This window comes from Falco naumanni, chromosome 7 (assembly GCF_017639655.2).
Source record: "Falco naumanni isolate bFalNau1 chromosome 7, bFalNau1.pat, whole genome shotgun sequence".
Lineage (NCBI taxonomy): Eukaryota > Metazoa > Chordata > Aves > Falconiformes > Falconidae > Falco > Falco naumanni.
Genome location: NC_054060.1, coordinates 7,143,631 through 7,159,403, shown reverse-complemented (window position 1 = coordinate 7,159,403; position 15,773 = coordinate 7,143,631). Strand labels below are relative to the sequence as shown.

The 15,773-nt window shown below is 39.1% G+C and overlaps 1 protein-coding gene across 1 annotated transcript in view; it reads right to left on the bottom strand.

Annotated features, from left to right (window-relative positions):
* The window catches only part of ADAMTS17 (ADAM metallopeptidase with thrombospondin type 1 motif 17), a 192,426-nt gene that overhangs the window by 85,101 nt on the left and 91,552 nt on the right, over positions 1 to 15,773 (bottom strand). Inside the window, exons 9-10 of the mRNA XM_040602291.1 lie at positions 11,123 to 11,263; positions 9,890 to 10,040 (exon numbers count right to left, since the gene is read on the bottom strand). Of these exons, the coding sequence (XP_040458225.1) occupies positions 9,890 to 10,040; positions 11,123 to 11,263 (292 nt within the window). The remainder of the gene's footprint in view (positions 1 to 9,889; positions 10,041 to 11,122; positions 11,264 to 15,773) is intronic.

Below are 15,773 nucleotides of genomic sequence, written 5' to 3'. Positions count from 1 at the left end.
ACAAGACATACTGTTTCTGAAGACAGTGTTTACCTTACTTGTAACTCCATCCCCCACGTGTGCCAGCACAGACTCACAGCGTGTGAAGCACTATGAGCACTCACACGCAGCTCTAGGGAAGTCATCTATTTTAGTTTCTTTAACTCAGTGCTGCAGCTGGAAATGAGGAGAAGCCAGAATTAATTCAGCCAGCTCTTTGCCCACAGGCAGTAAGTCTAGAGACTGCTAGTTTCTGGGTTAGCTATTGCATCACCACCGTTACTGAAATCAGCATGACTCTGCCCAATGACCTCATATGGTCTCAGTGAGAAGAAAGGGCTCACAATACCCCCCTGACTCAGAGCCTCATATTATTACCTACAAGGGGGAGCTTCCAAATCTCCAAAGCATAAAGGAAATCCAATTAATAAAGATGTCCTTCCCACCAGTGAACTACTCTACAGAAGCTAGTTCATTCCCTACACATTCACTCCCTCACCTTGGATTCATTCGAAAAAAGAAACACCACTTATTTTTCTTGAGAATGAACTTCTTCCTGCTGCCTATTGCCCACTGCAAAGAGTAACCTCTTATTTCTAGCAGCAGAATTAATTCACCATGAAACCAATTTTTCTGTCAAAATGAGGCAATTATGAAGGACTTAGAAAGAGTAAATATCCTTAAGGAAGAGGAGCAAGAGACCACATAACACACAGGCATGCTTATAAATACGCTGGCTTTCAATGAAGTATCAGATCTCTCTTATTTTGCCAAGGTTATGGCTTGGCATATAGCTAACTGTGAGAGAAAACATGCGTATAAACAGAATCCTAATTAACACCTATTAAGTACAATAAACACACAATTTACACTCATTTTCCTGTTCAAAATACCATGTATGTGTTCTTGAAGGCTCACAGCATGCTTCCGAGGAGGAATCCTTTACACAACAAGGTGAGAAAAAGAATGTCCCCAATTTCTACACTGCCACTGTCTTTAATTCTGGGTGCATAAACAACTGACAATCTACAATGGATCACAAAGGAGACAAACACTGTTGTTTGCCACTGCTATTGACGGAGCTTCTTGCTGTTGAAAACTAAATGAAAAGTGCCCAAAATCATAATCCTGTAAAACTGGAAGGCACTGCTGAGAAGGAGGCATATGCTGCCCCAATCAAGATAACTGTGAAGCCGGATATCAATGGCCAGATGCTGACCTTTCTCTAGAGCTGATATTCCAAAGAACAAGTGGCAGGTCCAATAGTAGAAGTATCTGTCTATCTGTCCAATGACAGACCAAAAAGTCTTCCAAAAAGTCAAGGGAAGGCTTGAGAAAGAATCACCAGGACTACCCTAGAATATTTGGGCAATGGTTCATATTCACTAATGTCGCATTTTAACAGAACTGGGCAACAGTCCTACAAATTCATATTGTGCAATTTTATTCATTTATGACAGAGAAGAATAGATCTCTTTACTGTTTGACAGAAAGTATCTCAGCCTGTATTATAAAAAAGTAACCATATATCTTCTTAGATGTAACTAGAAAAGGTTTCTTAAAAAATGTTTCCCTAATTTCACTACTTGGTGATCAACTTGTTTCTTCAGAACATACAGAAACAGAAACATGTATGTATTATGTTTTTTAGATGAACAGGACCAATAACCTCCCTGCCTGGAGCCAGCAAACAAATCTAGAGTTTATTCCCCTTTATATTAGTTTTTTCATCAATGTAATGGCATTAACTCAATGAACGACCTCTTCATCAATACTTGTGTGAGTAGAAAGTCACCAGCATCAGATACAAGTGTATAAAATCAAAAAGATTGTTTTAACTTTTGCAGAAATGGCCCCTGACACTTAAAGAACTCTTAGGGAAATGGTCCTTGAGAGTTACCTGCTTTCCAGTGCTACTCTTTTCCTAGTAGAACAGTACAAAAAACTCAGTATAGTCATTTCCAAGATTTGTTAATGTTCTGTATCAGAGAAAACAAAACAAACTGAACCCAGCAAACATAAAGTGTGTCACACTGGGTTTGGTTCTCTGAGCTAGGTGGCTTGACATGCATTACTCCAGCTACCAGCACATGGATCCCATATGAAACATACCCTTATATATATGGAGTGATATCAAGAGCTTTTCTAATCCACAATTAAAAAATAAGAATTTTTCCTCTTCATCTTTCAGGGAGAAAGACAAAATATGTCAGCTTCCAAAACAGTAACTTACCATGACACACTGCTTGCCACAGATGGATTTGGATGTCTAAGGTCTGAATAAAATTAACTGGTTACAATCTTCAGTCAAACAGCCTTTCTAACAGCAGATGAAAGCCAAAGGATTAGAAAAATCCAGAGCTCTCATGTTTTGACAATGTCAGTAAAAGCAAAACCAGGCTATTCAAGAGCTGCCCAAAATGCACTTACAGACAGGAAGATGAGCCCTGACCTCTCTAGAGCAGATGCTGCAGGGATCTTTTGCCAAGTGTGCCATCATCTCTCCTAGTAAAACTGCTCCTAGGGCTCTATGAAAGGCTCTGTGGGATAGATGGTAGGCGACAGAGAAATGTAAAAATTCTTCTTCTGAGAGGGGTTTGGCTTACTGCAAGCTCTTCACCCTTTCCTGTGAGAAAGTTAAACTGGAATGAATTACTTTTATACTGGAAACGTGCAATGGAGTATCTGGAGATTATTCCAATCCGGGGAAGATATAAGAAACCAGTATTTTGAGAAGTGAAGAGTTGTTTGGGATGCCTGACTTGGAAATACTTCAAGGAGGGCAACCTTTCAAAGCTGGTAGAAGCTCAGGGCTTCTGGAAAACTATGCAGCTTTCCTGAGACTCAAAACCAGATGCTAAAAACCAGACACATTGAAATCTATTACTTCATTTGAAAATGTAGGGCATGATTGAACCTCCTGAACAAGCATCAGGATGAAATAAAAGCTGAGAAAAGCAGCAATGACATGGACACTGCAAGAAATGCAAATGTGAAGGGCCAGTAATGAAGCTGGGCACACGGAGTTCAAAAAACAAGAATGGATCCAGCCAGACAAGCAGTGGAAGACTCCAATACTGCCAGAGAAGACACAAGTGAGTAGAAAACAAAAGAAACCCTTCTAATTTAATTGTACATTGGGAAGCAAACAATGAAACGGAAAAACATCGTCTCTAGTTCTAGCAGTTTCTGGTGCTCTCAATACAAACTAAATGCCTTCTCCACTATCTTAAATATTTCTTTGCAAAGCACTAGTTCTACTTCATTTTTTCACATATCTGGAATTAAAGTAATAGTCAAAAGAAAGAGATTGGGAAGACAGCATTAATGAGACCACAAACTAACTTTATGACAAAGCAGCCTATGCTAAATACTAATCTTTTCAGTTTCTTCAAACCTGGAAGAAGAAAGAGACATGTGGTACAAGGCACTGGAACAGAGTTACACCTTTGAATTGAACGTTAGAAATTTTGTACTTGGACTTATTACCAATTTGTACCTCAGAACACTTAGAAGAGCTGTAGCTAATCACCTATGTCACAACCACGGCAGTTACATTAGCATCGTGCTGTACGTGCCATGTGTTATACAGTTCTGCTCGGTGGTTCATACTAAACGTATCCCACCAAGAGAAGGTCTATGACTTCACAGTATCATGGTGTAATCTAGCTCAGGAGAAGATATCTGTCCACGATGAAGGTAGGGCAAGAGCTTCAGGCTAGTTTCATAATCAACCTGATCACTCCTATCTAATGTGTCTGCAACTCTGAGCCTAAAATTCTGACCTTGCACTTCCATCTCATATTGTCTTCACTGAGAGTAATGCTCATTCAGTAACTCCCACTGAACAACTCAAGCCTTAACACCTGATTGTAGGATATGAAAAGTATTGATTTTTTTTTTTTAAACACAGGCAGTGTTGTTCATTAAAAATATATATATATATAAATAAGGGGAAATAAAAGACTGAAATCACGGATCATGTTTCTTGGCCATGGGAAGAAAGAAGAAAGGGACAGTAAAATAAATATAGATATGTACACACACTGTTCAGATGTGGTTGTGAAGATTATGGGAGTTTTCTCTTGAAGTGTTTTGCAGATGGGAAGTTCCCAGAAGGCCAACGGGAGAGGTCTGAATGCCCTTCAAACTTGTTATACACTATTTTCAGGCTAATACTCAATTGTATTTTGGCTAATTTCGTTAGTACAGACTTCAGCTGTAGATGCCACATCACAAGGCTACACTAATTCTTTCTCCCTCCCCTTGTGTCTTAATAAGAAACGTAGAATTGCCAAGCTCAAGTGCTTGATTCTTAATAGGCACTCTGTATTATTTTAAAGAGTTTATTATTTTTATATTCTTAAATTTCCACACTGTATTTTTATAATTTTATTTTGGTTCCCCTCTCTCTTTTTATTTTTCTTTAAACCACTGCACCAGAATGTGTTTTGACCATCTTCCAAACTGAAACACGTACAAAAATTTCTGAAGCATTCCAATAATTGTAAACTGGGCTGTGCTGCCCAGGCAGGAACTCTGCTTCTCTCTCATTCTTTCTCTCCCTTAAACAAAAAGTATTTCCACTGAAAATAAAGAGAAAAAGGTCTTTTTGCAACATACAGAAGCAGTGAAATAGGACACTTCAGTTTCATATGAAACAGGCAACACAAAATTAGTCTGAATCTTAACAACCTACATTAGGAAAACTATAAAATATAGCATGGCAATTAAGTAAATTGTTACCTTTACTTCTAAAAAAGAAAATCTTCTCATTTTATTTTAGAATTGCCAGGCTTCTACCCTGCAAGCCTCAAGAAAACCAGACCCATCCTCTTCCAGATTATTATTATCATTATGATGATGATGATTATTATTATATTTACATAGAAGCTAAAGTATATAATGGAAAATTATGTAGACAAAGTCCCTGGTTGTATGGAAAATGACAATGCAACCTATTATTTCCAGGATAAACCACCTCACAATCTAACTACCATGTTCTTGTAAATATTCTATACATAACTAAATAATAGGGCTTACTATTATTGTCTGGATCTTGCAAATGACACTGCAAGGAAAAAACAGAGATCCATTGATTCCCATGCACAGAGTCCAAGAGTCCACTCTATCAGTGTCTTTGCTGAAGACCACAGAGAGACCCACAGCTGCTTAATTATATTCACCACCATACCATCAAATATGAAAACCGAAGGGATGCACAAAATCCATTTGATTATTACAATTGTTGCTCTCCCTTTGCTTTTCGTTCCTCTCCTTTTCCATTTTAGCCCAGAAATAGAGCCAGTTTCCCTTGGCTTACAATCAGCTTTGCCCTCTTGTTCTGTGCTTCTGCTCTGTAGCTTGTGGATCCCGGGAGATACCTATATTTGTTAAAAAACAACCTGAACTTAAGAAGAAAACAGTAGAGCCAATTCTAGCTGTTTTAATTTTTCTAAAACCAGTGTAATGTCAAAATACACATTGTTAGTTACATCTGAGTTGACAGTGACCCTATTTCAGAAAAAATCTCTTTGTAGCAAGATGCTAATCTCTTTCCACGTGCCATTTTAGCCTAAGCACAGCTTTGACTCAATATAATTCTGAAAGATAATGGTTATGTAAAAACCCACAAAAATGTGTTAATAATAAATAAGCCAAAAGGCATGGAAAACAAAAAGCCAAACACTGGATACAAGCAACAGAATTCACATTTTTTCCATAAAGATAATTTCAGTGCAAAAGCCTCTGTTCATAGGCATGCCAGTCTGTAAAATAAACCCAGGGTTGTGATTAAACAAACCACTTCTTTTCACGTGAAGTTATGAACAATGCAATTTTACGTATTTCTGGTGGAGAAACACGATATCTGCTCTGTGAGATACTCACCGTAAAATGTGCTATTCCTCTTACTGACAGTACTGCTAAATAAAGGGGACAGCAAAGAGTTAAAGTCTGCTCTCTGCAGAAGCCTTTGTTGCTTGAGTAGAGTGAAGCTTTTTGCGTCCCCTTGCATAGGGGTCAAATGAATCCACAATACTTGATTCATAGTGCAGCGTGGATCTGAAGAACAGAGGTCAGACAAGTTGAATTTCCTGCAATTTGCACAACCTAGCCTGTTAACCCTGGGCTCATACCAATATTTAGCAACCCAAATCCCAAAAGATCTCTGTGTTGGGGGTACACTGATAATGCACTGTACCGTGTCAAAGATGCATTGCTGTTTAGTTTTTTCTGCAATTCGTATCATGATTTTGCTGAGCTTGAGGATGACACAGTCATCAATTCAACTTCTGTTATTTCTCCCTTAAAATAAAGATCACTGTGCATACTCTTAGGTGGGCCAGAAGCTCTTCTAGCATTGCAAGGGACATGACTGTATAGCCTTCCACCTAAAAACAGCATGTCTGGTATAGCAGAAGCACATTTGTATGTCCTACTAGATAAGCATTCTTACTGATCAGACATTTGCAATGGGAAAGATTAACAGAAAGCACCATGTGAAAGCACTTTTCATCCCTTTGCATATGACCAGAGAAAACTACTTAATTTAGATGTGAAGGGTGAACTACTGAAGGTTCTCGAGATATTAATTATCACAAGGACATCACCTCACTTGAGAACTGCCCAGCTTCTATTTTCTTATTCCGTTCCTCAGACCAAAACTAATTCTTCCACAGAGCCATGAAAACATTTACTTTCCTGATGATGAGCAAGGATTCACCCATCTAATACTCAGGTTAAAGTTAGTCCAAAACCAGCCACCTGGATGTATCTCAAATCAATAAAAGTATAAGCAGAGCATGCACCAGAATGGATTTGCATTCCCTCAAGGGGCTGGCTGGTAATCTTGCCAGTTATTATTCATACAGTATCATAATAGAAACAGTGCTTTTCAAATAAATGGAAATTGATTGTTCCCTGCCTAACAAGCCTCCAGCCTAAAAGCACGATTCCACAGCTCCTTGAACGAGTGACATGCACTAGTAAATCTTACCTAACGTTGATGTTACAGAACCAGATCCTAAATTATACACCTTGGAGGTCATAGATTATAACAATAGACTATTATTAAGCTGGTTATCATATACTCATGCTGTTAACTAGTTCATTTTTTAAATTTTAGTATAGGAAAATGTAAACACAGTGTCCAAGCAAATTAAAAACTAACATCAAGATGTACAGTATATGTAAAACTGAGCCTACCTCACAGGTTTTCATTTTTATTCTACAAATCTGGGGAAGAGATGCAGGATACCTGGTTTGGCAAAGCTGTAATTCTGGGAGTTGCTGTCTTGTACTAGGACAACTGAGTTATCATTAAAAAAAAACACGAAAAAAATTTGGAGATGCAATCTGAAATATCTAGATAAAGTTGAATATTCATGGACTAGATATCTAGTTGGAGCAGTGTCTGAGGTCCGGACACTGCCAAGCATTTAGGTACCTGATTTCTCTGTGAAGGCAAAGATTACATTCCTCTAAAAATTTGGGCTTTGATGCCTTTAAGGGAAAGAGCTTACTGCACAGAAAGTTTCTGCAGTTTCTCAAAAATTTTGAAATTTTGGATTCATCTAATCTCTGAAATTTGCTCTATAACTGAATTGCATGGCATTTTTGAATATAGTTCTTCTAGTTTGCCTGATATAATTATGAAGCTCAACTATCTCCAGTGAAATGTTATAATGTAACTCTTTTATTAAATAAGAAAATAGACAGTAGACGCATGTAATCATAAAAAGATTGAGCAGGCTCATTTCCTGAAGTTTATTTCCTTTTTGTAACAAATATTTACTGTCAAATGTTTATTACTTTTACATTTGAATTTTTTTAATACTTTATTGAATTAAAAATACCACATTACTATTGGCTAAAAGAGGAGACAGCTGTATTTGCCAATAATTTCTACAGCTAATGCCAATGACTAGTGCCAATTTTTTTTTGTTCATATTTTTGTAGACAGCTTTGAGACTTACAATACAAGCATTCTGCAGAAGAGGCATGAGAAACACAAAGGTGAAAAAAACACAAACTTCGAAGGTTTAAAACTTAAAGCTGATCATTTCCTTTAAAGAATTTAATTTCATTGCCTTCAAATGCCACTTCACAGTAGCAGAACAGGATGTAAATATTTACTTAAATTAATGGTGTGCGACATAATTGACCCAAAGCTTCACAGTGTGAATGCTAGCTTTTGACACATATCTGTAACAGAAAAATACTTCTAAGTAAGTAATTGCAAATTGCTTTTAATCTGCTGAAGTTCTACAAGGCTTTTCATTAGAAAGTACTAAAGTCCTCACAAAATACGCTTTCCTTTGGGAGATGCTGAAGGAGTGATGGAGGAAAAGAGCACAGTTTTCACTGTGTTCTAAAGATGTCAAATAATAAGACTGGTGAAAAATCTTGGGAGACAAAAACACCTGCTCTCTGTATCTTACAGAGAAGAACAGTGCCTGTTGGCTTACTATTCTGGCAAGCAACTTGTCCCTGAAGCGATTCCAGACTGGACATGCAATTTCTGCATGAGAAATGCTGACCACCTACCACTAGGCTGACATTCTCATTAGGCACCGGACTATCCAGAAACAGAATGTTTTTTATCACAACAAGGGAAATAGCAAATATCTATTCCAACAGCAGTCAAGCTGGGTGACACCCACACAAGTGGAAGAACTTGAATCATCCTGGGTAGATCTGGGGTTTTCTTTACAGACCTATATTCTAATACTTTGCTTCCAGTACAGTAGTCCTGGTGGTCTGCATTTTCTTGATGGAGCTGGAAAATACAGCCTACCCAGATTCTTTTCTTTTTGTTTTACATTAGCTAGTTTCCAAATCCAAAATAAATAAAACAGCAAATGTGAAACTAAGAGCATGTTCCCAGGACTTGCATGTGTTCAACAGTTTTATTAATTTGGCACTTAGAAACCTCAGTTATCATTGATTATTATTTTCTTTGTTAACACCGATTTAAGAGTCCAAGATTGTTCAGAATGGGAATAAGTGACAACTAAAAATACAAAGAGCTAGTTAATGACAGCAAGAAACCTGGCTGCTCCATGCCTGTCTATATAGGACAGAATGCTGCCAGCTGGTGCTGGTGACAGGACACAGTGCTTCATGACTTTCTTCTGGATATCTCCAAGGCCACACTAGAAGTAAGCATTTCTCCAGTCCCTATCTAAAGCGGGATGCAGGAAAGCTCTGGTCAGGATGAAGACATCTAATTATGAGCAAGACCTTAGGAAAAGTGTAGCTGTCTAAATTCCAGAGGACAGGTCAGCCAGCCTCATCTCAAATATGACCTACTTCTAGAGACACCAAAAATCAATGTTTTCACTTTGCCAACCAACCATGTGGCATAGGCCATTTTGCAGCCAAATCCTGACTATACATCATGTTGCTTAGCAAACACGCAGTAAGTGGCCTAATTCTGCACAAATCTCTATATTGGCTTCATCAAACAAGAAGTTATTAATATTTCCTTGGCACAGAGTCAGCTCCTAAGAACACTGTAGCAGTCTGAAGGTGATGTCTACTGAAAGATCCAGACAGTCATCTAAGCTGACTGTGGAAGTAGGCAAGCACTCTTGTGAGAAGACTTTCACCTCAGCTGAACTTCCAGCAAAACGATCTCTACTGAGTACTTCAGCAAAACAGTGTCAAAAAGCAACAAAGTACCAACAAAAGCTTTTCTGGGCCTGTTCTAGGAGATTAACAAGACTCAGTGCAGGGGAAGGAGGACGACCACATAAGAATGTGTTGTTGACACGAAGGTCAATGGGAGTTTGACTACTGATTTTATATCAGCTGTCCCATTAGGTACAGAGTCCTTTTCTTCCCCAGTGTCTGACAGCTTTGTTTTCACTTCCCACCTTGGTTCCAGGTCCACCCCACGACCTCTTACCTCCATATTCTTACAGAATGTAGCATTGGTCCCAAAAAGTATCTGGCACTGTTCATCGGCACTGTAGTGCATTCCAGGTAGCTTGTGAGGGAGCCGCACGGCGTATTGGCTTCGGGGGTCTGTTACCAGCAAACAGGTGCTGACCTTGGACCTGGGGAGTATAAGAATTAAATATGCTTTTAAGGGAAAGCGCCTTTGAACTGGAGTGTTACATCACTGCTGTAGAGAAGCTGTTGTCCTCTCTTTAACAGGGAATCTGATGACCTCATGTGAAACAGCCTTCTACCCTGTCTCACCTGAATCCCCTTAGCTGAATTTTAAGCCCTTGACTTCTTTTCTTATCCATCACAGACATAAAGGAAAGATATTTCCCTTTACCTTCACAACACTCTTTTATGAATCGGAATATCAATTTGTCATCTCTCCTCTATCAGGGACCAGAGTGAGTTCAGAGGCAACTTCTTTTTCAACTTCATGCCTTTAATGTAACAGTACATATCCTGTTTTCTTTCAGTATTTTCCTTTCTCTCCCACCTCTAATCCCCAGAGTGGGCAATTTTCCATGCTGAATCTACTTCTAGCAACAAAAGCACTGGCCACTGTGTCAGACACTTTGTCACAGAGCTGCACTGTAGGTTTAAGACCACAATTACTGAGTTCAGACAATTCAGTGCTTGCTGTAGTACATGAAAGTTAACAAGCAGCAGGACAGAAATCCTTCCTGAACTGCTGAATGTGATGAACTGAAATACGGATGCAGTGGGAAAGAAGTTTATAGTAAAGTGTTTAAGACCAACACTAACTGAGGAGTGAGAAAACACACCAGAATCACCTCCAGGTAAAGTAAAGTTTCCACAAAATAAAAGCTATTTATTAACAAGAATGACAGTAAAAGCCACAGCACAAAGCTGGCAGCATCCTTCAGCAGAGATTTTTTCAGGCCATCTGCACATAGATTTCTGTCATTGCAAACATGAAGGGTATTTTTTGTAAAATGAAGGTGATCTGGGATTGTTTTTAAGAAGCTATCAGTACATTGACAACTGCACATAATTCTTCTGCCTCTCTGCAAACCTGTTCCAAAGTGGCTCCTGTAATGGAGACAGATTCAAACTTTCACACCCTAATGACACATGCACACATTTTTTAAGGAAAATTATTTAGACTTTCACTTTCATACAACACATTGGATTCTTGCCTGATAGGATTTTTGATAATCAGTACAATCCTTACTTTAGGAAGTTTTCAAGGTCATCGCGGCTGCATGAAGACCAGGAAAGGTCACTTGGGTTCCTGCCCTTCACCCATTCTCCAGACATAATATGAGACCTCCCTGCACAGGGTTGATGATCATCATCATGGCTCATTCCCATGCTGTTTGATTAAAACAAAACAAGACAAAAAAAGCTATCAAGTTATGATGTGGGTTTCTCATTTCCCATTGGACTTAGTAATGACACCCTTAGCAATTAAAAAGACAAAAACAGGCTGTACATATAGCACAGAATCATTCACTTACTGTTCCGGGCAGTTTATTTTCAGGAACAAAATATAGGTTCCTTTCATTTATCCCACTGACTTAATTTCACAAATGTTCTAGCATTTATGTTTGAAACATTTAAATGTGCTTCTTATGGAAGCTTTCCTACCAGGAAATATAACTATTAAAGGGTTCATGAGAAGTGAACCTGGAGAAGCGATGTAGCACAGCCGAAGGATATCTGCTAGAATATGAAAGCTAATATTTATTGAAAATTTTGTACTGCTTTCCCAAATATGGTTATTTATATAAGGATATGGTCCTTATAATCAAACTGAGAGAACAGTCACCAAATTGATAACAGAGATGGGCCGATTTTGTTGTGTCAGTGTGAATTTGGAACAACTCTACTGCTAGGAAAAACATTTCTCAAAATTTGTTGTATTGTACAATCTCTCTCTCATCTTAACTTTGAAGCTGATCCTACTCTCAGCAGTGGGTTGGATCAGGTGACCTCCAGTGGCCCTTCCAACCTAGACTAGTCTATGGCTCTGTAACAGCAATGCTGAGATAGGAGCCTGAGGCAGAATCAAGCCCTCATTTCTGCAAGCACTGTCCAAACAAGCACTGAGACTGTCCCATGCCAGTCTCAGCAAGAACAGAATGTGACCTGCTCAGCAAAAAACCCCATCTAAACAAACAGCAGGTTGTGTAGTATAAACATACATGGAGGAATTCAAACACATTCAGTGAGGATTTCAAAAAACATTCAGAAATAGGAAAGTATTACTTTAACCTCCATTCAACTTCCCACTCAGGACCTTCCTATCATTAGTGGAGTCTGCCATCGTGCTGCTACAGTAAATCACTATTCAGGATAAAACTCTGTTGCCACTATATGAAGGCAAGACTCCTCTGCTGGAGGTAAACCTTTGTGAACACCCTTCATGGTGGCAAAGAAGGGATTAAATCATGTGACCAGGTTCACCTGCTACATCAGTGAAATGTCAGAAGACCTTGACTGGCAGTCGTACACATGGCCCCACCATACCATGCTGCCTGGCAGCAAAAGTGAGTTAAGGGTTTTCCATCCTACATTGAAATTATCATTAAAACCATATTTAAAAATCATATGGAATAATAACATTTTGAAACATTAACATTCTTTCAATTCCAACATGAAAACGGAAAATGGCTTTCAGACAAAAGGTGCCTGGTATGGCCAGTGTCACTTTCTAGCAAAATATCAGTCACCAGTTTGGAGCTGAAAGCACAGATTAATAGGAATTAACTAGGTCTCCAGCTGGCTGGACTAAGCAAGCCAGGAGCAGTCCCTTTAAATATGGTGTTGGACTCTTTAATCCATGCTGTTTCTCTACAAATAAGAGGCTCCTGTTTGCTTTCTGACTATGCTCTTGGCTTTGCTTCTCTCCTGTTTCGGGACTCAACTGTTCAAAACCTAAACACGACATACATTTCTAGTTGCAATGAACCAAAACCAGCTTCAGCAGTTTGATAATTATGGCTTAGATTAAACCACCATCTATGCTATTTTTAGCTTAAAGTGAAGATTATATGGTGGAGTCTATTATTTTAGGTTTATCTCCAGTGACATTATTATTTCTAGCAAAACTACATTTAACGTAATTTTTAGACTCAGAAGTTCATAGTTATTCTTGTTTTTAAACCTTTGCGGGTTTTGAACACAGCAGAAACATTAACATCAAGCACATTTTGTTTGATGCACGCAGGAATAATTTAACAGTCTATTAGTAACTCTAACTTCAAAACAGTAAAGAGTGAAATTCCTGCTCCACTGAAGTGAATGGGAGTTTTGCCACTGACTTCAATGGAGCCTGGATTTCACTCCAAATATTTTACCCATGTTGTTTCTACACACAGAGAAAACTTCACATGCTAGGAAGAAAGTTCCAGCAGTATTCCTCCAATGCAAATAAGCCCGTCTAAAGTTCTCATTCCTAAAAGTTAGGAAAGGAAGAGCTACGTACCATGAAGCAAGGTATGTAACCTTGCTGGAAATCTTCCAGAGGAAAGTTTGCCCAGAAATGCCAGTTTAGAAGGCTTGTGGGCATGCAACAATCATGTTAACTTTTCTAATGGAAACAAGGCAGGTTTCCAAGGTTTCTTTCAGCTTGCCTGCCCTGTGACTGCCACAATGCTAAGAATCAAAGTTGGGTCCTTTGGGTTTCTGCTCTGTCAGGGCTTCTATGAGATGGGACTTGGCAGCCCTCCCGTTCTGGCAGCTTCCTGAACAGCCTCCTGGTCGGCACTTCAGCTGTTCCACTTAAGAAGGGTGAAAACAAACCATCTTCCTGAGTTTCCAAGTGTTTTAGGCTCCCTGATTTTATCTCTTCCAGAAAAGGCTAGTGTTTGGTCCAGAGCTGTTAATTAAGAAATGCTTTAGCTTTCTGATTAATGTCATTTATTCTTTGTTAAATTTGTTGAAAGTGGGTTTTTTTGTTGGCAAACAAGGGCAATGTTACTAATTAGTACATTCCTGCCTTTACCTTTATTTTAAACCTGACCTAATGAAAGATATCTGCCTAGGAGAAATGCTGAGGCTAACTTTCATTACTTAGCTTTGACTTTGCAGGGGTGTTTGAGGCATGTAGAATGTATTCTTTATAAAGACAGTCAGAACTCACATCTCAGAGTTATTTACAGGCTTCTTCCAAAATCCATTCAATTCTTACATGTGTGAAAACTGACACCTTTTGGAATCATTCCTGATTTCTTAGCAGAAATTCTTTAAAAAGTTAAGCATAAAGGAATTGAGCCTGAGCTATTGGTATAAAGCAAAGGAGCTCTGCTAAGTCAAAAGAACTATACCGGTTTATATTAGCTTGGGATCTGGCCTCAAGGTACATAGGCAACCTCTACTGGCCTCTCTGTGATGAGTTTCTGGTAGAATGAAACCAGTAACACCTTTGGAGCCTGTTTTAATTGGCAGTGCAGAACTTTTCCCAGCATCTACTTTACCTTACAATGACTCACTTGAGGAAAGGATTAAATAACCTGCAGGACTAAGGCATACCCTAGCATGCTAACACAGTCTTTTCTGAAGTTCAAGGGTCTCCAGCTACATCAAAGGGATCAGTTTTTCCTAAACACATAGTAAATGTAATGCCATGCTGATTCTTTTCACTAATGAATAGTCCCCGTCCTTTTAACAGAAATAAATCGGACAGAGCATTATGTGTTTGTACTAAACAGCAGTGCAAGTGCTGATTCAGTATTTTTCATTTTCTTTGTGATCATCTAATCTTACCTGCTATTCAGGAGTTCACATGGAATTAGAAGCAGATAATCAGTCCCTTGAAATATTTTGCCTTAGGAAGGAGTTCTATTCTTACATGAACAGATCTTGAAAAAAGAGCCCGTAAGAATGGCTTTTAGATTAGAAATAGGAATGTCAAAATGGCACTACGTTACTGTAGGTAGTTAGGGCTTGGCGGCCAGAAGATGTCGCGCTGTAAGGAAATATAGAGCCCCTCTCCAGATAGCCAATAGCGTTTAGCTTATGACGTAAGCAGACGGAAGTGACGTTGTAAACCCAAGCTATATAGTGCCACGCCACTTATCAATAAACACCATTTGCCATCCATCACGTTGGTGTCTGTGAGCTGATGGCCCGAGCGGCCTGGGGTTGGTCGCTGTGCCGTTCCTGAACCAGGTTGCCACGCCTCCGAAGGCAACACGTTACCCTGCAAATCCACTGCCCCCTGTGCTCTCTGAGTCATAACTGTCCATTTTATCAGGAGCAACAAACACATGCTCCGTGTTACCCTTTACACTGCAAAGCCAGCAGAGCCATTACAGATGAGTAAGGCTCGATTTCCCTTTACGCTGTTACTACCACAGTCACTAGCTCCATTCTAAACAGGGTAAATTTCAGCCTTCAGTTCATCACATTCTCCTCCTGAAGACAGTGAGATTCCACAAAGGCAAGTAAGAGCAGCTTAAGATTGTCAGCTCTTAAACTCCTTTCATTCTATGTTTATTCGGAGTAAGCACAATGGGACTCTGGTTTCACACTCCAGCTTCTTTTCTAAAATAAATAATGCATTGGTTATCAGTCAAAGACACTAAGGCATCACCAAAAGAGTCCTGCAGCATATTCATTGTTGCTTATCATACATGAGTCCAGAAACAAGCTGCCTGACCAGTTTGATTTCTGACTGTTAACATAATCACAGCAAGACAAATTTTATGAGGATTCACAGGGAGGCAGCAACAACAGATCTCTTTGATGCTGTTTTTTGTAGAATGGAACTTTAAAGTAGCATTGATATGAATAAAAAGTAGTATGCAGTCTCTCAAAGCCCTGGCCTCTCCGAAGTCTGTGCTCCTTTCCAGGACACTATTCTCCGTCAGAGTCTACGC